The sequence below is a fragment of the Glycine soja genome, chromosome 7 (genome assembly GCF_004193775.1).
Source record: "Glycine soja cultivar W05 chromosome 7, ASM419377v2, whole genome shotgun sequence".
NCBI classification, from domain to species: domain Eukaryota; kingdom Viridiplantae; phylum Streptophyta; class Magnoliopsida; order Fabales; family Fabaceae; genus Glycine; species Glycine soja.
The window spans coordinates 993,055-1,018,642 of NC_041008.1; the positions used below are offsets into that span (position 1 = coordinate 993,055).

The following is a 25,588-nucleotide window of genomic DNA, read 5'->3' on the forward strand; positions in this document are numbered from 1 at the left end:
ATGCTTCGAGAAGGCACCGACTTACTTTAAAAATAAGTCTTAGACACCTTTTTTTAACAACTTTTTTATAATACAAATTCAAAAAATTTAATTGTTGAATCAAATTATGCTATAATGACTATACATATCAAAGTTTAGATAAATAAAACATTCATAGGTATATAATATTATATTTTAGAAGTGTGGTACCTGTTAAAAAAAAGTTGATTAATGAAGTATCAAATTTTAATTTTTATAATATATTTTATAAACTTGATATCCTTAATAAAAACTTTCCATCTTTAATTAGATTAATGTAATTTAATGTTTATAAAAATTTATTAAGAGATGTAAGTTCAATAAGAATTAGTCTTGAAGAAGTAAATGACCCTCAACCGAACTTGTGTAAGTAAATGTTTATAAAAATTATCTAAATTTTAATAAGTTTATTTAGTTCAACATGGTTTATTATACTTTATTCTTTGTTATTTGTTAAAAGAAAAAATTAAAGAAATAAAACATAAGTAACAAGTCCAAGTTTACAAAAGTAAACAGATTATTACATATGTAGAAATAAATTGATTACTTTTGCATATGTGTTTTTTTTATTCACAAATGTTATTTTGTTAGAATGTTAATTTTATTAATAAATGAGATCGAACTTACCACTTTTTCTCTCTTTCCTTCTCCCTTCACTATCTAACTCACCTAATATCTCCTAATTTTGTAAATGTATAACTTACTATTGAACCATGTGTAACTGGATGCAGAAATAATCTTTGTAAATGTAGGCACGGTGGAATTTTGTCATTTACTAGAGGTTAAAAATTAAATGGAATGCCAAATGTTTTTCTTACTCCAGTGAAGAATTTCAGCCGACCAAACTAGTTTTAAATTCCGTATTTCATTCATGATATATAACCATAACCTTAAAGAGAAAATGATAAAACAAAATTTGAGACTATCTCTAAACTTGAATGGATTCAAATTCAGACATCTCTACACTCGATTAGAAAGGTCAAAAAGGCAGAAGAGTATTCTTTTAGTTTTTTACAAAACACTTCTGCATAGATACACACATTCATAATGAAACAAAACCATCTTATTTCTTCTACTTCAAATTGAGTTGTCTACCCTAAGTTACTGATTTCAAGCAATTCAAGGATGATGACTACAAATAAAAGATATTTCTTTTATATGAAACAGTGTTTAAGTGAAATACAATATCACACATCAAACACTTCTGTATTGTATCTTCGATAATATCATAAAACCAAATCCTCCAGTCTTAGAAAGATGGCAAAAACTCCCACAAAGTCAGCGAGGCATACTGTAAAACTCTGCCTGGTATGTGACATATTCAATTTAACTAGCCCTCATAGAAGAATGTGTGGATAAATCTGATTTTTCGGCCAGATAATGCTCAAGCATATCCTCTTCTTCATCATCTGCTATGATTATCATTATATACAAAATAAGTATTTGTTTCAAAGAAACAGCACGTATGTGCATAAAGATGGAAAGAGAGAGGAATACCTTCAAAATCATCTTCATCAAAGTCAATATCTTCCTCATCCTCCACATCAGATTCCTCAGCGACAGCAGCCACACCTTTCTGTGAATTAACAAAAATAGATGGTATAACTTATATGCTCATAAAATTTAAAAGAATTACTGTAAGATGATGCCAGTAGGAATGAAATTTTAAGAAACAGGATCCATTAACCAAGAGTGTTTAATTAAGTTGTGACATGTTTAAAGCAAGATTCATTAATAAGGAACCTTAGGCAATTGTATTCAACAACCAAGATGCATTAACCACTAGAGGCTACTGTGATAGGTTTTTAATGTCTAATTTAGGAGGCACCATTTACCAAGGAATGCTTTTTATATATATTTTTATAGCCTTCTCATACATTACCAATTCCAAGTTGTGATTTCTTTTTAATTTAATTTAATATAAAACAATTTAAGGTTCATCATTTATTTTAGTTGCTGGTACCAAGTTACACATTTGAGTTGTTGAACGTGTGACACAAAAATATTAATTAGGACATCAAAGTTAGGAATAACTATAGTAAGGACAATGTGACACAAATATTAATTAGGACATCAAGGTTAGGAATAACTATAGTAAGGACAATACGGTACCACTCTTCCACTTTCAAACCACTGTCTACCACTGAGCTTCTTTTCCTTAGGAGCTGTGAGCACAGACTCTGGCATTAGCCTGCAACCAGAACAAATTGTTTTGGCATCAAAAGAAAAGTTGCAACAGCAGGCATTTAGAATAGATCGACTAATTATTTACTCTATTATGTCATTTGTTACAATGTTACATTTCAAATTTACAATCTTCCCACCCCTACTCTCTTTTTTCCTGTCTTCCTCCTGCCATACATTATAAATATATTTTTAAATACCCCCACAGATAATCACTTGTCACACATGTAGAAGATTCATATATTTACAGAAAACCTTTGTATCTCAAAATTGTAGATTTGAAGAGATTGAGAAAACTAAAAGGAGCTTACTTGGCTAGTTCCAATGCTAGTTCAGCTTCAAACCTTTCTCTCCATGCCAAAAATGTTTCAACGGTAACTGGTTCCCCGTGGGGTATCACTACCTAAAATGTTGGATAGATAAAATAGTCAGACAGCTTTTTCAACACAATTTTCATAGAAAAATGTAAAAAATCATAAAAAGAATATATTACAGAGGAAATACATCTTCATCTTAAAATGAATCCAGGTAAGAATATATCAGAAGAAAACAAACCACCACTGCTACCTAATATGACTACTAAGAACTAAAGGAATATTCTCCAAAACACATTAACAGACAAGAAGTAATTACATATAAAAATGAATGTATAGTCTATAATTCTATATGCTCATCTACCAGGCACAATCTAATGGAATTACAAAAAGAGGGAAGTCTGATAATAAAAAATTTCCCAAGAAGGAACAATTATTGAACCCAAAATATTATAGAGAATAACTGCTTCAAATGGTTATTTCCCTTCATAGTAAAAAAAAGTATAGTAAGAGGGCGAGCCTCGGCGCAGCGGTAAAGTTGTGCCTTGGTGACCGATTGGTCATGGGTTCAAATCAGGAAACAGTCTCTTTGCATATGCAAGGATAAGACTGCATAAAGTGACCCTCCCCCATGCCTTTGCATAGCGAGGAGCCTTGCACCCCGATACGTTAGTTTAAGTTATTGGGCTTTGAACTTTGATCATATCAGTGCTCTTATTCACTGTGTTTGACTTGACTATTACCCTTCTCTATTTGTCCCAACTTCTACAAGCTGCCTAAGATGTACAAGCACATATTTTCTCCTTTCACACAGATAAACTTTGTTCCTTCCATACACAAACTAAACTTTCTGGTAGAGAAAAATAAAAGCAGTCAGCACTGGCCTTGCAAATAAAGCTGTTTTGAATAAAGCATACCAAATATCTAAGCTAGGGTTACTTTCACTAATCAAAGTATCAAATACAGATGCAGTAAAGGTACAAGTATTATTGAGATGATGTAACATTTAGTATCACTGATCTTGTTAGCATTACTCACTATGAAGTTCAATTACTGGGATAGAGCAATTTATCTAAAGTATAGGATACAATACAGGAAGAGCATACATTAGCTTAAGTAATTAAAAATATAGTTAACATGTAATAACAATAATAATAAATAAATAAATAAATTCAAAACATTTTAGGGACAATATGACTTGCAGTTCAATAGTGTTTCTTATTTTATTTACCAGTGTGGAAGTTCTTTTTTATATTTTTAGTTTATGTTGAAAATGTCTTTAATAGTATTCATTGTATACTGTATATAGCTCTAATCTTGTTCTACACAATTGTACTACAAGTTGTACACAGTCCTTTCTGCTAATAAGTCTCAGAAAGAAGTTGCTATCTTTTTTACAGAATTTTTTTTATTAAAAGGCTAAGAGAAAGAAATTACTACATTTTGAGAATATGGGATTCTCAATGGGGAAAAACGGGAAAATCAAACACAAACACAAAAAAAAAAATGTGGGCCTCACTATTGTCTTACTATATTTTTCAGTAGGTACTTTGTGATCACAAATAACCCTCAATGTCTTTCTCCATTTTTAGCCATCCCGCTTGTATTATGAGTTTAACCAAAATTTCAAAAGAAAAATCATAAAATAGACGTCAGTCTTACATCATCTTTGGCTGCTTCTTCTGCTTCAGTACTCCCAACATCATCTTGAGAAAACCGGTCAGCCAACCACTCTTTAGCTGAGGTAACAAGTGTGTAGATCATAGCCATACCAAGATTTTCAGATGCCTGTGGAACACAAGTTTTGCATCAAAATATCCAATTTCCATAACCTAGCAAGTATCCACAACAAATGTAGAGTTCCATAACAATCACTTGTTGTGCAACATGAAAATGCACACATAACAACAGCAAACATATTAAATTAAGAGTGACTATTTAAATGTCTTTCAATCTGAATGACAACCAGTGCAAGAATAGCACAAAGACTAGATCAGCTCAAACATTAAATAGCAAAACTGCATTGTAAAAGACTACCTCTTGTTGAAGTTTTTCTTTCAAAATCCTTAGATCTTCAGCAGATATTCCTTGCAAACTGTTAAGTATAGATGGAATATAGACACATCATAATGTTAGTGTATGCTAATAAATGAATCAAAAACATATGTAATGTGATGCACTTGACATTAACTGAACAGACAAACAAAAATATTATAAATATTAGACAATTATAATAGCAATACTGACCTTTTCAAATTTAAAAGTGGAGGTTCATCAGGATATGTTTCTGTGTGTGAAAAGATCAAAGCCAGTTGTGCTGCAACAAAAATAGCAATTGCATCATTCATATATGCAGTATATAATGTCCAAAAGTAAAACAATATCTTAGGAAGAAAAACAAGATATTCCAAAATCTAAAGTACATGTTCAGTAAAACTGAACACCAAAATGGAGAAGAAAATAATATATCGAAGAGAAAGAAAAAAGAAACCTGGATTAGTTATTGGCCCATCTTCATCGTCATCCTGTTCAAATGAATAACATTTAGATAAATATAAGGATAGTTTTTGTTAGTTTTCAGCTTAAAACCATTTGACACAAAGTAAAGTTGTCCAATAGATATATAAGTTGTACCCTCATAATTGAGGTAGGCAATGTGGGACTTCCTAACCCCCCCCCCCCCCCCCACAAATGCCTACCAGAATAGGCGAGAACCAAGATGTGTTATATAGGTTTTGATACCATATTATATTTCAACTTAAAACCAATTGGCACTAAGTGAAACTGCACCCGAGAATTGATGTGGAACTTCCTAACAGTTTTTGCCAAGTTATTTGGTAGGGAAGACATCTCAGTTCCCTAAGTATAAGGCACCAATCAAAGGAGGAGGAAAAGCAACGGAAATAAACCCAAACAAGCTACTTTTTACCAGAAGAAGACATCGATATTATTCCAAATAATTTCAATGAATGACACTGCATACAACAGGAAAATGTTCATCTCTTCTTCTCAACAACAAAGGAACTTCATTACATAGAAAAAGAAAAGTAAACTATTAATCAAAATATATGGATCGCAATAACATAAACACAAATCGTTCCCATCATAAATAAGCTGCATAATAGCAACCATCATAGTTATCCATGCCAAAGACTTAAAGTATTTTCCACCAGGTATGGCCAGCTATACGGAATATGGATCAAACAATACCACTAGTAAAAAAAACCGACTCTTCGGACTTAAATAAACAAGAAGTTAAAAAAACCAAAAATGCATAACACGAGAAACCAAAGTAAAAGAGTTAGAAATAGAAACATTTACCTGCGCAACAACCTTTATTTGGAAGCACCGATTGGAAGTACTTAGGCCACTTTCACCAGAGTGTATTTCTAGCATGGAATGAATGTCAAACAGAAAATCAAGCCCCCTTTTTTTTTCTCAGTGGAAAAACAAATGACAAGTAAATTGGGATAATAATAATAATAATATAATATATAGATATTTTAAATGGTATTAAAAAAAAAAACCTTTGAACTCATCCATGAGTATAGCTTCTAATGCTTCAATCTCCATATCCTGTTCTTGTTTGTAGTCTGCGTAACACAACATATCATCAAATAAGGCTAATGCTATTGGGAATTTACGCACATAACAGAATGATCAATTTGCAACCAAAAGCATGGAATAAAGTTGAAATAACATGCAATTGCAAACGGAAAAAGTAGAAAGGGGGAAAAAACAGAAAGATTAAGATTAAGGAATTACCCGTCATGGTTGGAAATTGATTCCTATTAAAATGTAGAGAGAGAAAGAGGGAGGATGGGATTAGCAAGGCGGTGTCAGGGCAACAGTGGGAAGGGAAGACCTAACCACTGAAACACTACGTTTTGACAAGTAAGCCGTAATTTCGATTCATTCCAACATGAATGCGATTCAAACTCTTTTTTTTTTCTTTTCTTTATTTCGGTCTCTCCAATAATCTTTATCTTGATTGTTAGTATATATTTTTAATTTGAAAGGTAAAATAAATAGATGATTTATTATGATTAATATCAAGCTAAAATCCAATTTTAGTTTATATATTATGTATCAACTTTAATTTCTAAAATAAAAATTGCCAATTTTGGACCTTGATATTTTTTATGGAAAAAAATTGATTTGGGGGTGGACACAGATCTATATTGATATTTCTTTGATTTTTTATTTTAAAGTGGAGGGGGCTTGATATTTCTTTGATAGTTTGATTTGATAATTTTGAGGGGGTGTTTGTTTCATGATGGATTCTAAAAAATATGAAGATGAGAATATATATATATTCTCATGTTATAAGTTTTTTAAAAAAATTCTTAAGTATTATTAATTTCTAGAAATGTTTTCTTGCATCTATATTCTAATAAGGAATGGGTGGGAAATTCCCATGGAAATAAGTGAAAATATAGTAAGAGAATTTGTAAGTACTTTATTGAAAATGATCGATGATGGGAAATTAGAAGAGATAAATATATCATAAAAAGGGAGAAAAATATATGGTTGTGATCATTATTACTACACATATTAAAGAGTTCGAATTACTATTTTCAGTTGAGAATGGGTATATAAATGTACGCAGCATGAAATGAGAAGCACAATAAATCAAACGAATTATAAAAAATAGTGTTAAATTTTATTTTATAGTATTTTATAAGAAATAAAGCTAAACCAATACTATCCACCAAAAAGGAAAATTTTTATACTAAATTTTTAATTTTTAAAGAAGAAATAATAATAATAATAAATACATGTATGCTGACAACACAGGTGAAACCTGACAAAGGGTGTACTAAATTCAACCGTATACACTTTTTATTTATTTATTAAAAAAAAGAAATATAATACTTAGAATTATTATAAACAGCACGATCATACTGTATTGTATTCGATTCTTAAAGATAAAAATAAAAACATAAAAAACGAACACATCCCTTCACTGCCTCCCTCCTTGCTTCTCTAATGGGCCATCGCCTAAAGATACCAAATGTCACGTTTTGATCCAAACACCAACCCAACCTTCTTTCTCTCTCTCTCAGTGCAGAAAACCGCTTTGCTTCATCTCACTTTTTCTCTTTCTTCCCTCACTCACTACTCACTCTCTCTGGTGTGTTGCCACGGATGACCACCACCATGAAATGGCAAAAACCCTTCTCACAAAACCCACTTTCCTATTAGATCCCTCCTTTCTCCTTTCCCTCTCTTAGATCTTCCCCTGCATGCACCCATTACAATTCCCAATGGGGTTTTAGCCTCTTCGCCTTCTTCTGGGGTTCACCTGTTTTGCGCAAAAGTGAAACCTTTGAACCCTTTCCCAACTGGGTACCTCCGCAGGGGCGTGTTTGGATTGATTTCTTTCAAGGGCTTAAGAAAAGAGCTTCTTTTTATTATTTTTATTTGGAGAAATGGGTAGCTCCGGGGAGTCGAACCTGAACGTAATCGATGCGTCGGTGGGTGGGTTGGTTTGGGTCCGACGGAGAAACGGGTCGTGGTGGCCGGGTCGGATAATGGGTCTTCACGAATTATCGGAGAGTTGCTTGGTTTCTCCGAGATCGGGTACTCCCGTCAAGCTCTTAGGTCGTGAAGATGCAAGCGTGTCAGTTCCTTCTTCTTCTTTTCTGTCTCAACTTTTTTTGTTGTTGCAATTTCTGTTTCTATGTTTTTGCTCATATTCCTGTCTGAACTTGTTTTTTTCATCTTTAACTGGATGGTGTTGTGGTTGTGACTATATGCTATCAATCATGTGATACTAGCTTGATCATTGGATTTTTATTTTTTATGTTTCTGGTTTATGTCATTAGAGTATTATTTATAGGGTGGAATTGTTTTCTCAGCTTCTTAATTATGTTCCCCACATCTTGGGATGCTTTTTCCTTTTTTTCTTCCTGAGTTGTTGGGGAATCTTGCAGCCGCCATTGAGCAATGGAGCGTTTTAAACCTTTAAAATAGATATGATTGCTTTCTCTAGTTAAATGTGTCTGTTACTGCTTCCTGTTTAGTGAAGCTTAGGACTGAGTAGAACTAATTTATGTTTCTCATAAACTTATGATTGGAACTGTTTTGCTTTTACCAATTCGTTGATTTGTGTTTCCAGAATGAGAAATTGAACCATATAGTCTTGTCATTCTTTTGGAGAAACATTATGATTTATGATGCCTACTCCCTCGTCCCTAATCTATATGCCCAAGATAAGCTACAAACAGATTTTCAGAAGAACCAGATATAGTTTTAGAACTTGGCTGTGGCTTTCCCTTTTCAGCCGAAATTTAAGCTGTTTGTTATTAGGAAACTTACCCATTTTCCACTGTAACTTCCTGAATTCGATTCATTATCATATAAAAAATTAATGTCTAGCTTGTGTACTACAGTTGTCTTTCTTGAATTTGTTTAAAGGTTTATTGAAATTTGCATAAGATTTGATTTTGAAAAAAACTTCTGTGATACAGGGATTGGTATAATCTTGAAAAATCAAAGCGGGTAAAAGCTTTTCGCTGTGGAGAGTATGATGAATGCATTGAGAAGGCGAAGGCATCTGCTGCTAATTCAAGCAAGAAGGCAGTGAAGTATGCTCGCAGGGAAGATGCTATTCTTCATGCTCTTGAGCTAGAGAGTGCTCACCTGGACAAGGAATCATTAAGCTTATGCTCCAGATTAGATAAACCTGGTAGTGAACATGGAGGATCAGCTGGCGAATTACCACTCATGTCTAATTCTGGTGAAGACAATGAAGATGTGGTGGATGATCTGAGTGACTCTGATGACAATTCTAATGCAGCTCCAGAATTGTCACAATCTGGTATATCTTTTGAAGAGCCTAATCACTATGGTACTTTAAAGATGCAATCTGTGCAAGGAAGGAGGAGAAGAACACCTAATGATTCAGAAGATGATGGATTTGAAGGAGTCAAGCGAATGAGAGGACTTGAGGACCTAGGCATTAGTGTAGTGTCAAAGAGACAGGTCCAAGGTACAAGTGCAACTGAGATAGTTCATCACATTAGTGCTTCACTCAACAATTCAACTGCAGGGAACTGTCTGGCAAATGGAACTTCTGTAAATGGTGGTAAAGGTTATTCTTCAACACTGAAAAGGAAGAGATCACAAGTGGCAAATGCTCATGAATTATTGAAAAGGAAAAATCGACGCCGGCCCTTGACTAAGGTTTTGGAGAGTACAGCCATGGTGTCAGTTCCTGTCATTTGTAATCAGCTTCCCAGTTCAAGCAGTTCTCCACTGTGTGGGGTAACTGATGGAAGGATTTCAGGATTAGATTCTAATGGTTCAAAGAAAACTTTTCCAACTACAACACATAATTCAGATAGTACTGAGGCTGCTTGTGAGAATGGGACTTCATTAATTGTTCATGACCATGGTAGTGATGATGCTTCCCAAATCAATCACGAGGTCAAGGAGAATGAGACTTTTGGCATACCGGGGCTAGTTGGCAAAGATTCTCCTGATGAACTATTTGATGTGCCATTTGTTGGGGTTCTAGGGGAGGAGAAACACACTACGGGTATGCCACAGTATCTGAATTTCCATAGTTATCAGAATGCATTGCAGTTTCAATGTCCTCCTCCCCCGCCACCCCCCGCGCTTGCTGATATTATTTTTCTTTTTTCTTTCCCTTTTCATCCATATTTAAATTTTCCTTTTGGTTTCGTGACAGATTTAGGTCTTTAGAAGGGTATGTTGCATAAGTTAAATAGTTTATGTAGCCCTGCTCAGATCATGAAGCTCAGGAAAAAAAGAGGGAAAATGAATGTGGATTCTGGAAGAGACACAGTGATCATAGATTATGATTAATAACAGTTGAATAAGCTAGGTTAGGTTGAAGCATGGTTATATGGTTGGCTTCTTTGGAAGTAAACTATTGAGATTCATTGACCTTCAATTTTGCACCTGAGCTAGTGGCACTCATGTTGCCTATGTTGCAGAAACAGTTTTATCTGAAGTGTATAACTTGTGCCCTTTCTCCATTGAGATTGTCACCTGCTTTTGTCTGTTTTCTCATGGTTATTGCTCATGTCCCAATAGTATGTGTACAAATGGATTGTTTAAAGTTGCATCATTGAGCTGTAGAATAATTATCCATAACTACATATATTAATTTTATGTGGCTGTGTTCTTTTCCTGAGGTTTGCAATCAATGCTACTGCTTCCCTATTTCCATCTGTTTATCTTTAATCAATAAAACCCTTTTTTTACCTATTGAAAGCTGTAGAATATAGTTAAGTTATACTACAACTTTGCTTTTCTTTATGTTGTGGTTTGAAAAGATGTGGGCTGGATAATTAACATGCACTGATGTTAATTTCTTTTTCCAGATTTCTCACCCATACAGGTTTCTTGTTCATCTGGCAAGCCTCAAGTTAGTGCATTGGGAGAACAGTCTTGTAATGCTAGTCAATGTGAAGCTGTGTCCTTGAGAAATGAGAGCAAGAATGAACCTGGTTGTACCAGTTCAGCTGCTGGTCACATTATTGTTGGCCATAGAGCAGACAAAGGTAGTTCAAAGTGGCAGTCAAAAGGAAAGAGGAATTCAAGACATACGAGTAAAAATATAAAACATGCCTCAAGAAAATATGTGGACACAGACCCCCAATCCAGTGCTTATTTGTCAGGAATAGGGATCTCGGATGGAATCTATCAGGGTGCTTGTCAGAAAGTTGATTGGAATGGCATGGGTGCACCGAATACTTCATACAAATGTACTTCTCAAGTTAAGTGCAAACCTGTTGCTGTGGGCCAACTGGAAGGATTCCGGGACTTGAACAAGCATATCAAGGGGACAACAACAGAGGCAAAGCTATTGCCTGATGGATCTCTCACACCTCAGAGATTGCTTCCTTATCGCCATTCACGCTTCACTGTTAACTCCAGATATCAAACGGCAGATTTCCCTGGAAGAAATTATTATTCTGATGCTTCATTATATGACGTTAAGCTAGAAGTTAAATCCAGCTACCGGCCACAACACGTCCCTTTGGTTTCTCTTGTGAGTAAACTGAATGGCAAAGCCTTTATTGGACACCCTTTGGCGGTTGAGGTCTTGGTTGAAGGTCATTGTGATAAAATGTTGAGTGACATTGGATGTGACTTGGAAGTTGGTGATGTCTATTGTGCAGCCAAGCCAAACTCGGTGACCAGAAGAATACATTCCAAGAATTTAACGCGATTTTCGCCTAGTAAATCCTCCAAGATGAAGAAAACTGGGCTCTTGAATAAAAAGATTCGGAAATTGTCATCATTGACAGGTCACAAGCAGTTAGAAGAGGAAAGAAAACCAGTGGTAGATAAGCTCAAGGGTCCTGTTATAGCTTGTATTCCCCTCAAAGTAGTATTCAGTAGGATAAATGAAGCAGTGAGTGGTCAGGCACGGTCCACATACCGTGCATTACCAACATCATCCAACCCTTGACTTGTGAGGAGTTAAATGAATGGATGGTGGTGTGGATAATTGCTTCTTTGGTAATGTAAGAGATTTTGGTTTAGTTCTGCAGACCATAATATTATCTCTACTTTTTTTTAACTACATGCACAGTTTGCAGCCCCCACATATTCTGCCATGAAGGTCGAATCTTCTGTACAATTTCAAGACATTTTCATGTAGAACTTAGTAGGAGTTAAATCATCTGAGGCTTCTCTTGGCTCTGTAAATAATGTAACATTGGATGAGATGTAAAGAGGGATGGTCTAGTATTAGATGTTTGACCTGATATTAGGTTCTTAAAAAGTAATGAATTAGGATGTTACGGAGGTTCAATAACTACATTGTATACTCATGTTGGATTTGGACTCGATTGTTTATGTCGAAGTCACCTCTATGAATCCTACAAGCCTAAAACAAAGAAAAATGCAATTATGAGAACATTTGGATCAATCCCCATTTCAATTCGTTGTGTTTGTATGGGAACTTGTTTGCCATCATTACATATGACGGTTGCTCATATTGTTAGTATTTTTCTTTGTTGTGAATGCTTATTCTATATTCTATAATGTGGATGTTATTTCATTAGCTTTATGGATGTGATTATCTTTAACAAACATGCAAAAGAAAAAGAGAATAGTTATTCTATTAATTATATTCATTTCTTTCTAAATGTACATTTTTAAATAGAATTTTATGTAAATATTTACATCATAGTTTTATTTTTTTCTATCGGTTCGAATATACAGTTTCATAGGTTATGTTGCATCTTATGTCCCAGTAAAGCGATACTGAGATTGTAAGGCTGTGCAATTTGGACTTGTAATATGATATATGTAATAATTTGGTAGTTTCTTATTCATTGAATGACAAATCATATGTAGGGCATGAAGATGCAAATTAAAATGGGAAAAAAATTTCTTACGGCAATGACAAACTATTCAAAGTATATATTGGAACCTGGAGATTAATTAAAATGAGATTGTTGACCTGATATTAGGTTCTCGTGTTCAATATTTTAGAAATTTAGCTGTATTAAAAATTTGCAAGAGTTTTACTATACATAATAAGCGATTGAGTTCCACTTAAATTAGATATTTTATATGATGCTGTTAGTTCTATAACGGTTTATTTATACTTTTAATCTTGATACTTAAACTTAACGATTATTCTGTAAAAAAAAAAACTTATAAGCGAATTTGCTCTTTTCTAATTTTAATTGTTTGTATTTATTTTTCATTCTTTTTCAATTATTCAATTAAATATCTCACTCCAAAGTTTCATAAAAAAAATATGTATACAACAAAGATATGATATATTATTAATTTGTATTGATTTGCAAAGGATAAAAATAAATAAAATAATAAAATGAAAATAAAAACAATAAATTACTTGTTTTTTTTATAACTGTTATTGAAATGTTTTATATGCTAAGTACATACATCAATAGTACGAAATGCTTTATTGAATGAAATCTTGCTGTGAAAGACTTAAATTTGAACGATTAAAAATTTGTACCAAGTAAATACAAGCAATTAAAACTAGGATGATGAAATAGACATGACATTAAATATAAATACTAAAATTACAATTAAGCTAAAAGGAAAAGAGTATTTATAGTTGATGATAACAACACTAAAATATAGAGCAATTATGACAAATGGAAAAATATGAACAAAGTAATTCTTGTGAGTATCACATGATTGTCATTCCTCTCTCTTGAGTCTCTTCTCCTTCACTTCAATTGTTTTTTTTTACGTGTTTAGTTGTTTATTTTAAGAGAAATATTTAAAAAAGGAAAAAGGAAACCATGTTTAACCCAAAAGGATTTCTCTTTTTTTATCTAAATTCTAATTTTTAAATAGAAAATATAATTAACCTGGCAGTTATTTGAAGTTTCAACCCATAATTTTAATTTTTTTTTCGTATAAACATTTCTTTGGCATATATATTAGCACATGTTTGCATTTGCTTAAAATTCAAGAAATTTTTATTTTATATTTTTTTAATTGGTTTTTAAACATGGTGTTATTCACTGTAAGTTTATTAATTTATATTTTCGTATAAACATTTCTTTATTTTAATTAATTTTTAAAAAATTGGAATGGGCTATTTGATCCTAAGTAATAAGATCCAAATCCAACCCACATTACACGGATCTTTACGGGTCGAAGTTCCCGAACCCGGTTTATTCAATTTGATAAATTAGGGTTTTTTCACTGTCCTATATATAAGCCTAACGCAAAACCCTAGTTTTGTCTTGCAGGCGAAAGAGAAGATGGCCACCGTTCCAGGGCAGCTCGTGTGGGAGATCGTGAAGAAAAACAACTCCTTTTTGGTCAAGCAGTTCGGAAGGGGGACCCAGAGCGTCGAATTCAGCAGAGAGAGCAACAATCTCTACAACCTCAATTCGTTCAAGTACTCTGGTATGCCATCACTTCATTTTTTTTTTGAGCTAAAAAATTGGATTTTGTTTTAATTATTGAAAATGAGTTCTTGAAAAACTATTCCTTGTGATGATATTGAGTGAGAATATCTGGGGTTGAATTATTGGGGTAGAGCTTGTGCTTATATTGAAATGCTTAGATTTTGACGATGGCGTGTTTATCTAATGATCTCAGAGTTGGCTTAATTTGAGAGACGTTTTATGGAATGGATCAATGTGTTTTGATAGTTTTTGTCTGAATGTCCTGTTTCATTGTTATGGTAGGTTTGGCAAACAAGAAAACTGTTACGGTACAGCCTGAGGGTAAAGATCAGGCTGTGTTGTTGGCTACAACAAAGACAAAGAAGCAAAACAAGCCTGCTGCATTGCTTCACAAATCTGTGATGAAGAAGGAGTTCAGGAGGATGGCAAAGGCTGTTGAAAATCAGGTAATTTTAAAATAACTTTCTTCCTTAGGTTAGATTTTTTATGCGTAATGGAGTATGATATTCTTTTTCTAATTCTGAGAGGTAGAATCTATTGCTATTTCAAATATATGTTTTGTTTTGTTTTTTCTTCTTTGATGACCACTAATCTAGTTTGGTTCTTGTTTGGTGTTAGAGTGTTAGTTGTTTTAGCTAAGAGTCAAATTGAACTTGTCCTTATTATCCTGCAAAGTGATATTGCTAGTAGGCCTATGACTTGCGTTTGATGCTTACTCTATTATGTCAGTGACTGAACTGTCCCCCAGGTAGCAATTTTGGTGTCATTTTCATAAATGAAAAGAAATTATGTGTTATTATTGTTCTTTGATCTGTTGAAGTTACATTGCCTACTTGTTTTGATTTTGTGATTGTTGTGTGTCTTTGTTGGGGGACATTGTGCTTAAAAAACAACCTTTTTGGGCTTTTGACAGTAAGACTCAGCTGCAGTGATGAGCCTCTAACATATAAGAAGAATCCTTTTCGTTTGAGTTTCTTCAATGAAATATACATGTCACGCTTGGCTTCTGAGCTTCTATCATTCAGAAATTTATTCATGAATTTGTTCTACTGATTCCTTCCTGATGCTGTTAATATAGGAAAGTTTATGTTCCTTTCTTATGCTGGTTAATCATTGTCTGATATCAGCATCCAAATTTTCATGTTAGTATTATGTTTTGGTCTGAATTTTCCCAAGTATTCTGCTTGAACCCATGAATTCCCTCGAGTAAAAGCTTACTTGAGTTTTGCATGGACAGTACATGGTTCTTTAGTTTTAATCTGTAATAGTTTTCTTCGTATTTTCCAATTGCCCAAAATTCCCTCTTAATGCCTGTTTATTTATTTGGAATTGTTGCTTCTAAAAATTGTGGTGCTGTTACCCCATTATACCCAAAATTTATAACTTTTAACTGATTTCCTTTTCCTAATGATGCACTGTGCTTCAGGTGGCAGAAAATTACTACAGGCCCGATCTCAAGAAGGCCGCCCTTGCAAGGTTGAGTGCTGTTCACAGAAGCCTCAAAGTTGCCAAGTCTGGTGTCAAGAAGAGGAATAGACAGGCAGTGAAGGTCGCCAGTAGGAAGTGAAAGGGAATCGAGAAGAGTTAGATTGCATTCAACCCTCGATTTTTGCCCCCTTTTTGTGTTTTTAGAACTCCAATCTAGATTTCTCGAGTTTGTTTTGCAATGCAATTATTTATTAACTATTCAATATGAAACTTGAACTACCATGTTATAGATTTCACCTTCATTGATTTGTGTCTTGGTATAATCGCCTTATGCATGTTGCTTTAAAGTCGTTCTGACAAAATAGGTAGCTATTATTGCGTCAAAGGAGGGGGATGCTTGGTGTCTTTAGCATTAAAACCCTTGATTGAAAAGATTTTTATTTGTTTTTCTTTTATCTTAGCATATAATGAACGCAGTTGTGTAGAACTTGTGAATGTTGAAACCAGAGTTGGTGCGAGTGCGAGGATTGATTGGTTGGGGGGTTGAAACATGGTAAAGCACAGTTGCGTAGATGTTCGTAATAATTCGGTGAAAACTTAAACTTGTTTAGATTATTCGCCATGAAATATGCTGGGCTTGATTTAGTAATTGGCACCTCAATTAACTAAACAAAGTAGCTCATGCAATAAGATTTTTGCCATTTTGGTATAGCGAAAATATTTTTGCAATACCAGAGAAAAATGAAGTTGCAGAGCATCACTTAAGGTTTGATAAAATAAATTGCATACCTCTTACATAAAATAGATTAACTGTAGAAAGATGAAAAAAAATCAGTTGATGAGCTATGGTCGTTGACGACATTATTTGTACGTAAAATGCGACATTGTTACGTAGGTTGTATCATAAACTTGAGAGGGGTTAATCGTAGGCTGGTTTTTGGCTGTTGGTTGACAAAAAAAATTGGTGTATGAAAAGAAAGGTTAGAAGTAGCATGTCAGAAGTAAATATGTGGTTTAAACAACTTTCAGAAGTAAATCAGATGCAATGAGTCCTAACTCTAGTAGCTACCTAATATTCAGCCATTCAGAAGTTTCGGTCGGACCTTGGTTCCAAGGGTGGGGGTAGTACATGTAAATGTAAAGAGGATTTGCCTGCTACAAGTTGTCACATAATACTAAGGTAAATGCAGAGGGTTTTTAGTATATAACGACGGCACCTAGAAGCTTGAATATTACCTTAGTTACATTTTGTGTGACTAATGTTCATGTTATAAGGTGATGTGTTGCTATTCGTAACATTTGGTCCTGTTATGATTAGGCCTGATGGTTGACTGGCTTGTCCATTCGTGACCATCACGATAGTCTTAAACCGTTTGAGGCTTAATGTTAATTAAAAAAAATATTACAAATTAATTATGTTTATTTTGAATCTCTTTTCTCCTTTTCAACACAAGTTTGGTTTATACCAAAAAATATTTGTTTTGAATCAAGAGGCCTCTCAAATCCAACCACGGAAGAATTTGATACGCTTTAGCTTCTAGTTACAAATTTGTAAATAATCAAACTATCTGTTATTCTTCATAGTTAAGTTAACGCGGTCTCTACTATTAGTACAGAAAATTTCCTCATTAATATGGTCATTTGTGGTCTCGTATAGAAAGGAATATATCAAATTTTGAAGTGTAAACACTATTCTATTCCTATGGTACCAACCTTAGTTCCATATATTATAATTCAATACCACTATGTTCGTCCTAATACAAAATAACACATTGTTTTTGTTTAATAATCAAATAATTACTTCTCTCAGTCAACAGGAAAATGAAAGGAAGAACAAAATTAGAAAAAATACAATTTGAATGTGTTGACAAAGTTTAAAGTCAATGAAAGTATATTATTACACGGATTGGAGTACCATGTTACTTGTCTTAGTGTAATTCGTTGGCCTTATAAAAGAGTTACATACAATACAGAGTTTCATAATTCGTTAGGTACTTACTGTACCACATTTTCTTTCACAAACTATTCTGGCTGCTGATCACACAGCAGCCATGTCTGTAAAGAAATCTGTGTCTCTCAATGGTGGCAATTCGGTTGCCAAGCTTAAAGGCCAGAAACCTTCAAAACGGAGGCGTCTCAATCGTTGTTTCTCTTCGGTTGAATTGTCTATGGAGCCAGGGAAGCAGCTGAAGGACATGGATTCCAACAAGTTGAAGGGTGAGATCAAGAGGTGGGCTAAGGCTGTTGTTGCATATGCACGCCAAGTCAGTGGCCGTTTTGGAAAGTCACATGGCTAAGTCACAAATTAAAGTTGATGGAATAACAAGTTCTTATCTAAGGGCCAGATCACAGACATGGCTTTTTGAATTTGTTTGATGGAAGAAATGTTGGTGGAGTTTGAAAATGAGCTTTACATCAACTGGTTTTAGCCTTGAGAATTGGTGCATAGATGTTAAAGTGGTGGTTGTATATTTGTTGTGAGAAGCAAGGTGAATCAAATAATTTTTTTTTTTTTGTGAATCATATAATTTTGTGTTGGGATATCCATTTGTATTGACAGGAATCATGCCCTGTCAATTTGAAGGTAGAATGCCAAATTATAATACATTTAAATTTCACAAAGTGATATTGTAAATATAATCTGGAATTAGAAAGTATTTCTTTTCTCTCCATTGAACTGCTAACTGCCAAATTATACTGTGATGCGTGAAATGTATACAAATTCTGCAGCACATGAGCCGTAGTATCGTATTTGTATATTGAATTTTCATAAATTCTATGTCCAATAGATATACTGCTACCATTTTTTAACTAATCGTATACCTGCTTTTCTGAAATGGATACTTATACAAGAATATTGACACCAGTAACATGTTTTCCTTATAAGTATCTAAGTGCAAGTTGCAAACACCAAAGGAAAAGCAATTGGGGTTGGAAATAAGAAATATTAGGGCCTGTTTATTTCTGTTCACTTTTAAAATACAAAACTGTCATTTTGTTTTTAATTTGTTCCTTGTTTTCAAATATTTGTACCAGAAACATTGAAAACATTTTTTTCTTCGTTCTCTCTATTTCCTATAGATTTACAAGAAGGTAACAGTTTTGTAAATCAAAAGTAAAAACGGATAATAATGAAAACAATCTAAATGTGTCCTAGTCAAATCGTCACATATATAAGACAGTAACTAAACCGCTAAGAGATACACTTTGTTCTGAATTACATTCCTTTCTCTAGTACACACAAACTCGAGTGTCTAGAAATATTTTCAGGTAGCCACCACTGCTGTGTTGTCAATTTGTCATTCATCACCTTTGGTCATTCCTCAAATTCGTAATCAAACAACTATAATGAAATTTAAATGCCTCAAAAAGATACAATCCTTGTTTCACTGACTTCTTGACAAAACTTGTAGTAATTAGTAATTTTCTTATGTACAATTTAAAAGGGAGAACACTAACTGTAGGGTTGTATGAACTATTTTATAGGCACAGGAGAGGGAAGATAAACAGGTCAATCAAAGCAAAATCCCTTCTTAATATACAATTCAGCCATGGAAAACTGAGACAATAGAAAGACAATCCAGCATAAGCTTTCTTTCTCTCGTGTTGAAGTGGTAATGAAGTAAATAATAAGCTGGAAAGGCATCATTCCAATTTTTTCCCCTCTCTAAATGTCTTATCTCCTCCGGAAATAGTCCTTAAAAGCTTCTTAGAACACATATCCTGTGCCTGTGTAGTGTGTTTTGCACGGTTGGCTCTTACCCAAGCAGGTTCCTGCAAAGAAAACAGTACCATAAGCTTGTTATCTCTCATTAAGCATCTTTGAAATGGAAGAATGATAGTGGATGGGAAGCAAAACAATCACCTCAGGAATGAAGCGAGAGAGACCGAACTTAGTCAACAAGAGGACATGCTCCATGATTAATATTGCCGCAAGTCCAGGCTCTATTTTCCATTTTCCCTCCTCATCATATAGCCATGCTAAAAGAGCGCAGTTGGTGCATATAGACATCAATATAAGAAACTACAAAATGAAGAATGTTCTTAAATTAGAGTTATATAAAAATCAAGTGTATAACTCAAGGTGTAGATATCTCTTCCATATAGTTGGTTATTTGGTAAACATGTTTTTCCAATTTATAATTAATATGAAGTGGATTATGCAAAATAATTGACAAGCACCTTCCAAAATATATAAACAAATACCTGAAATATGTTAAGCCAGGCTCCTACTGTTGCAGCGGCACGAGGAACAGGCCGCCTCAAAATTACTAGCAGCTTCAATGCATCTGTCCTGATCTCCATAAGGTTGTTCTGACCATGGAGGGAGTAAGTTGTCAACAATGTAATATTTTATAAAAGTCCGAAATGAATTAAAGAGCATTTATAGCAATGATGAAGGCACAAAAGCAAGTGAAAACAAGGGAGGTAGATAAAAGCATTTATACCACAGCAGCAAAAGCAAATGCAGGTGGGAATGCGCAAGCAAACATCAAAATCATTCCAAACTGCAATGCCAATTCTAAGAAATCTGCAAAACAGGATAGGATAATGTCAGTCTTGGGACACTTCTATAACATGATGAGAAATCAAGCCTTTTTAATTTAGACTTCTACACACACATGTATATCTAAATGAAACTATTTATATTCCATATGTTCAAGAATTAATTAAATACCATATACAATTTAAAAGTGTAATGAATTTGGAAGTACCATCAAATAACCCATCTTCAAGCTCCTCACCAATGCTAGCAGAGTAAGAGAGCTTCAGGTATTCTTTTTCTACTCTAGAAGTAAACTGGAACTTTTCTCTTGCTTCTCCTTTCTCATTCTTCTTGTGTCTTGAGAAATAAAATAAATTAGCTATTGTATAGTGGTAACTGGTAACAAGGTAAACAAAATAAACCCAGCATACTCCATGTCCAAGGGGATGAAAAGGCTTACCGAACCCTGTACTTTTTATAGCTATACTTGAGATAAGGCAATGAATTTTCCACCAAGTTTTCCAACACCTGGAAATATGCTTTCTTTTACTCTTCTATGTTAAAGGAAAAGCCCCAAACTAAAGAGAGGGAGAAAAGTAGAAAAGTAATGGGTAAATGGGAGAAGGGAGAGACAAAGATAACATGAGAAAACTTTTCTCTGCAACCTCAGACAGAAGGAGTCGCTGAATCAACACTTGGCGAAGAGTTGAAAAATTACGATGCAACAAGGCATGATAAAAGATTCCAATGTATGTCTGCATAAAGTACAGACCAAACACCTGTGGGAGAAAGTAAACCCCTAAGTTCAATGTTTAGGATAAAGTGAAAAAAACAACATGGTATCTATTAATCCCCATCATTACCTTGTAGACCAAGCTATCAGCCCGTTTTTCTGTGTTCTCATTGTTTTCATTCATGATAAGTTTGACAGACACCTTGCCACCAATCTTGGTAATATACTGAATGGCGAAAAGGTATACAGCAGTGAGCCCAAACCTGAAACCCAACATTAAATAAGAGTGATATTAATGAAGTATTGATCTCAACCAAATATAAGAGTTTATATGACTAACAAAAGATACTTATTAGCATCAAATTACAGATTATTTAGTAGAGACAAGCTAGTGCCTTCCTAATGGGATCTAAATCCACAAGTTCAAATTTATTTTGACAGTACAAAGAACAGAATTCGTGAGTTTTACGTGGGTGACCGAGAAGCTTGTGGGACTAATGTAACAACAAAATGAATCTCAATTTTATGTTCTTATTCTCAGGTACAACACTAAAAAAAAAAAAAGTCCACATTGACATGTATGAATCATGGGATAAATTGCATTTAGAAAAAACACACTCAACAGAGAAGATACTAAGTATTCATAGAGACATAGTATATCGAGAACAAATTGGATCACACAGTTAACGATCCTGGTGGTGTTATGCTTTACTTCACTGGATGGAGTTGAACTTTTAGTTTGACAGACACAAAACTAAAGTAGGGTAATTGCTGCTGCCTACTACAGAGTCAAAAAGGAGAAAATGAATTAAAAACAGTCACATTGATACTCAAAGGGGCTGACATATAAAACAAAATCCTTCAGAAAGGTTGAGAGCCCCATCTCAGTAAAGATGTGAAAATAAATGTTGCAAGAACTAATAATTATACGAACAAAATGGAAGATCCTTTAGTTGAGATTCAAGAATGAAAGAACAAAATAGAATGACTGGAATAAGAGAACAACACAGAGAAAGAAATTCCAAAAATAAAAATAACAGAATATTCAATTAACACAAACAAGTAGAAGTAAAGAAAAAAAATGGTATGCATTCTTACTTAATTATATCAGAATCAAGAACTTCATAAAGATGAGCATATGCCAACTCAAATGGTAACTGGAGGCATATGATGCTGAAGATAATGATAGCATCATTTCTGAATCGCATAAGACGCCCAAGCCACTCATGTCTCTGGAATATTTCCTTCTCTTTAGCTCTATCAGTCTCAAATACTTTCATGAGTTCCATTGGGGGCTGCCAGGAGCTCGACTTCCTGCCTGAAATCTTGTATCCTTGGTCAGCTGCAACTATAGAACTAATAGGCCATCTGCAACACCAAAACACGAGAGAGAAAAAGATGTGAAGGAAGAGGGAAGAATCTCAGCAAGCAAAGAAGTGATTGCACTGATCCCAAAAGAAGTAAAAAGTATAACATTACCTGGCTAAAAGTGCAGAATTTTTACGTTTCCAGAACTGAGAAAACATTATAGCCCAAAGTATCACCATGATGAAGAAAATAGGAAGCACAACTAACTTCAATGACCTAAAGTGTAATAAGAAGTCATAAACCCACTTGACTAGATGCAACACTAAAGAAGTGGTAGCATAAACACCCTCAGATTTGCTCACCCAAAATCTATCAATTGCAAAGTAAGCCCAAATGCAGCAGGGAAGAGCATCCACCGTGTGAACATTCCAAGAAAAGCAAAATAGATTGCAATCTGCAGATTATTCATTCCTTCATTGGATAAGGAGAATAGATAACATCATTTTCATATAATGTTATAAAGCTCAGAGTCATAGTCACACAAACCTTTGCCCCATAATATGAATAAATCTCATCGATTGGCTGACTAGTGAAGTCCCACCATTGAAGTGCCCAACTTCTAAGAAGTTTCTTTCTCTTCTGTTCATCTATCAACCAAAAAGCAATATTAGTCCAGGTTTCAAGTCACACCAATCTAGAGAAAAATTGATGGCACATGTGAGTTAAAACACCATGCAAAGGAAAGACTTGCTTAACAATTTCCACTGATTCCAATTTTAGAAGCAGATTCTCCCCAATTTCCCAATGGATTTCTTTTCCATCAAATTTAAGGGTTTTTACTGACTTGCTGTTGTTTACCTGCAAATTCAATTTTACAAGAGAACGAAAATGTTAAGACATGTCAAATTGTCAATAGGAGAGTTCATACAAGACTGCAATTCCATGGTAGTCATGGCCACACTACTGATAACAGCAATAAAGTTAATGAGCATGCCACATTTTTCGTTTTCATCATCACAAGAATGCTTTTTCCTAATGTTTTCTTGAACTAGAAAACTAAGGCACCTATAATCTGAGAATCGGGTAAAACAACAAGCGGCATGTGTGGAACTGGCTAACAAGCACAACAAATTACAAAGAGGGATTTCAACTTGAAGAAACGACAAATGGCCACAGAAAAAACTCACTATTCCATATATCAAGTGACAGTAGCACTGAAAACGCTCATACCAACTGAAAACAGAACCATCAGGTTGTTTCACAAAAGCTTCAACCTCCTCAACCTCAAATTGCAAATCCATACCTGTCATTTATTACAAGACGCATTAACACAAACATAGGAATTGTATAACCACTCACATGCTAGTTAGCACTTAGCACCATCTGACACAGTGACTTAAATACTATCGTAACAGGCAGAACAGATGCCCCCTTTGAGGGAATCGCATATACCAATAAGAGTCCGTTTCTTGATTTGTAGTTCAGCTGCAGCCCTCCCCAACGTCTCCAAAGGTGCAGCCAACTAAACAAATGACAAGTAAGTTTTAGCCACTCATCAAAAAGCTTAAATTAGACACACATAACTTATTAAACCACAAGATTGATAGACTATGGTTCATAAAAAAAAAAAAAAGAAGATTGATAGACCATGGAACAATATCATAAGAAAATGCCTTTTTTAGAAAGAAAAAAAAAAAGAGACTAAGATTCCCCTAGACATACCAAAATGAGAAAAAAAAAAAAGAAATTGTAAACTGTAAAGCATAGAATTGGATGAAAGTGACCAATGAAACATATGGAGTTTTTAAACATAGAGAGGAATTGAGAAAACCTAACCTTGATGAACTCATCTGCAATGCCAATAACTCTCTCAACTACAAATCCCACCTTCTCAAACTCCTTTACAAGGACGTATGCACAGTCACATGATTCATCTTTTTCCTGAACCACTCTCCTAGGAATCACCACCCCAATTTCAAAAACATGTTCTTCATTTCCATGCTTTTTCATCTTCGACCCCACTAACCCAATACACGTGAGAAAAAGCCAAAAATAACAACAAATTACCTCCCTTCCCTCCTTCAACTATTCAAAGGAGCATTTGTTTTCACAAAATAAAATAAAAAAAGCTTCAAATGAGCAGAAGAAAGATCCGTTTTTGGCCAAAAGGGGTTGAAGAAAATGCCATAAAAATGAAGAATTCCGAGGAGAAAATCAATGGGTGCGCTGTGTTGGAAAAAACTAGCACCGTCCAAGGGGTGGAAAATTGAAGACGGTGTGTTGTATGTGTGGGGTCATACAAACTGGAATGACGAGAATTCCTAAGGAAAGGTTTTAACTTTGAATTGAAGTAAACACAAAACTAAAAAGGTGGTGATGGGAAAAAAGACGGAAAGAAGGAAAAAATACAAAGAGGATTAGAACGAGCTTGAGGAAGGTGTCATAACTCATAAGCCTACCAAAATGAAACGGCCATTCTCAGCAGAAACCTCTCTCAGGAGGGACAGACACAGACACATAACATTAACACAGGGTCTTGTCCACGTCCATGCTTGCTACTTTTGTGCCTTTCTCTTTTTCTTTCTTTATGTAAAAAAAAACAAAAACTTTACCAAAAGTATTACAGTATATTTTTATTATTATTATGAAATGAAATATTTACAGTCTTTCACAACTTAATCAACTAGTTTTAATTAAGTTTTTTTTAATATTTTATTTATTTATTTATTTATAATACCAAATTCGAAATTTTGTTTAAAAAGATTTAAATTTAATTTCATTCGTACCCACAAATGTTGGTGTATATATTTTACATATGTTATGTTATTACATTATTTATATTAATTAAATTAATCTTTTAAAACTTAAATCATCATCATTATAGCAATTTCCATCATATCAAATTAATCTTTTAATTACTAAAAATCGAAAATATTATCATATTAATATTGAATTTAATTGCTAAAATAATTAAACTAACATTCTATGACAATTTAATTTACTGATAGATAAATCTTTGAAAGAAAATATATAATTTTTATTTAATCACAAGTCCTTGAAAAATTAAAATAGTGATGCAAAATAACTTTTAAGAGACTAATTTAGTCGTTAATTTTTTTAAAAAAAAATTAACAAAGTTATGTGCGTATAAGATATAATAGTATTAACAGAAATTGAATGATAAAGTTGGCATTGTAATTGTGAGCTCGGGATTACACGTGCTGCATTTAAA

At 33.9% G+C, this 25,588-nt stretch overlaps 4 protein-coding genes and 1 non-coding gene across 6 annotated transcripts; 3 read left to right on the forward strand and 2 right to left on the reverse strand.

Moving 5' to 3' along the window:
- Positions 1–947: 947 nt before the first annotated feature.
- LOC114417960 (RWD domain-containing protein 1-like) lies at positions 948–6,478 on the reverse strand. 2 transcript variants are annotated; one of them, XM_028383061.1, is made up of 11 exons: positions 6,282–6,478; positions 6,044–6,109; positions 5,838–5,905; positions 5,008–5,041; positions 4,764–4,833; positions 4,554–4,611; positions 4,179–4,304; positions 2,514–2,605; positions 2,131–2,209; positions 1,516–1,594; positions 948–1,430 (listed from the first exon to the last, which is right to left on the reverse strand). In XM_028383061.1, exons 1-11 carry the CDS (start codon positions 6,286–6,288, stop codon positions 1,345–1,347), a joined length of 765 nt encoding a protein of 254 aa, XP_028238862.1. In that variant the 5' UTR covers positions 6,289–6,478; the 3' UTR covers positions 948–1,344. The 2 variants fall into 2 exon arrangements, with proteins under 2 accessions (XP_028238862.1, XP_028238863.1); XM_028383062.1 differs by having other exon boundaries at positions 948–1,427; positions 6,282–6,475.
- Positions 6,479–7,459: 981 nt separating this feature from the next.
- Positions 7,460–12,493, forward strand: LOC114417961 (uncharacterized protein At1g51745-like). The gene is made up of 3 exons (XM_028383063.1): positions 7,460–8,139; positions 8,990–10,059; positions 10,871–12,493. The coding sequence occupies exons 1-3, from the start codon at positions 7,949–7,951 to the stop codon at positions 11,962–11,964; spliced, it is 2,355 nt and encodes a 784-aa protein (XP_028238864.1). The 5' UTR covers positions 7,460–7,948; the 3' UTR covers positions 11,965–12,493.
- A 1,719-nt stretch (positions 12,494–14,212) lies between these two features.
- On the forward strand, positions 14,213–16,149 carry LOC114417962 (60S ribosomal protein L28-2-like). Its single transcript, XM_028383064.1, has 3 exons — positions 14,213–14,399; positions 14,684–14,847; positions 15,828–16,149. Exons 1-3 carry the CDS (start codon positions 14,252–14,254, stop codon positions 15,966–15,968), a joined length of 453 nt encoding a protein of 150 aa, XP_028238865.1. The 5' UTR covers positions 14,213–14,251; the 3' UTR covers positions 15,969–16,149.
- Positions 15,324–15,416, forward strand: LOC114420820. The gene has a single exon (XR_003668452.1). It is a non-coding gene; the product is annotated as a small nucleolar RNA R24 (small nucleolar RNA).
- A 2,829-nt stretch (positions 16,150–18,978) lies between the features above and the next one.
- LOC114417963 (anoctamin-like protein At1g73020) lies at positions 18,979–24,901 on the reverse strand. Its single transcript, XM_028383065.1, has 16 exons — positions 24,193–24,901; positions 23,809–23,878; positions 23,544–23,659; positions 23,088–23,214; positions 22,903–23,003; positions 22,719–22,810; positions 22,528–22,632; positions 22,147–22,416; positions 21,179–21,311; positions 20,981–21,094; positions 20,776–20,843; positions 20,545–20,672; positions 20,278–20,360; positions 20,036–20,143; positions 19,695–19,853; positions 18,979–19,603 (listed from the first exon to the last, which is right to left on the reverse strand). The coding sequence occupies exons 1-16, from the start codon at positions 24,364–24,366 to the stop codon at positions 19,475–19,477; spliced, it is 1,977 nt and encodes a 658-aa protein (XP_028238866.1). The 5' UTR covers positions 24,367–24,901; the 3' UTR covers positions 18,979–19,474.
- Between the last annotated feature and the right edge of the window lie 687 nt (positions 24,902–25,588).

Bases quoted from the DNA above. Each gene is read 5' to 3' on its own strand.
- LOC114417960 (XM_028383061.1), bottom strand. The intron at 4,834-5,007 runs GTTTCTTTTTTC...TTTTTGTTGCAG, and splicing joins TGGGCCAATAACTAATCCAG to CACAACTGGCTTTGATCTTT. The intron at 4,612-4,763 runs GTCAGTATTGCT...TATACTTAACAG, and splicing joins CCACTTTTAAATTTGAAAAG to TTTGCAAGGAATATCTGCTG.
- LOC114417961 (XM_028383063.1), top strand. From the start codon at position 7,949: ATGGGTAGCTCCGGGGAGTCGAACCTGAACGTAATCGATGCGTCGGTG. The intron at 8,140-8,989 runs GTCAGTTCCTTC...TCTGTGATACAG, and splicing joins GGTCGTGAAGATGCAAGCGT to GGATTGGTATAATCTTGAAA. The intron at 10,060-10,870 runs GTATGCCACAGT...TTCTTTTTCCAG, and splicing joins GGAGGAGAAACACACTACGG to ATTTCTCACCCATACAGGTT.
- LOC114417962 (XM_028383064.1), top strand. From the start codon at position 14,252: ATGGCCACCGTTCCAGGGCAGCTCGTGTGGGAGATCGTGAAGAAAAAC. The intron at 14,400-14,683 runs GTATGCCATCAC...TTGTTATGGTAG, and splicing joins CAATTCGTTCAAGTACTCTG to GTTTGGCAAACAAGAAAACT. The intron at 14,848-15,827 runs GTAATTTTAAAA...ACTGTGCTTCAG, and splicing joins CAAAGGCTGTTGAAAATCAG to GTGGCAGAAAATTACTACAG.
- LOC114417963 (XM_028383065.1), bottom strand. From the start codon at position 24,366: ATGAAAAAGCATGGAAATGAAGAACATGTTTTTGAAATTGGGGTGGTG. The intron at 21,095-21,178 runs GTAATGATGGGG...TTTCTCCCACAG, and splicing joins CTGATAGCTTGGTCTACAAG to GTGTTTGGTCTGTACTTTAT. The intron at 20,844-20,980 runs GTTGCAGAGAAA...GCATATTTCCAG, and splicing joins AGCGACTCCTTCTGTCTGAG to GTGTTGGAAAACTTGGTGGA.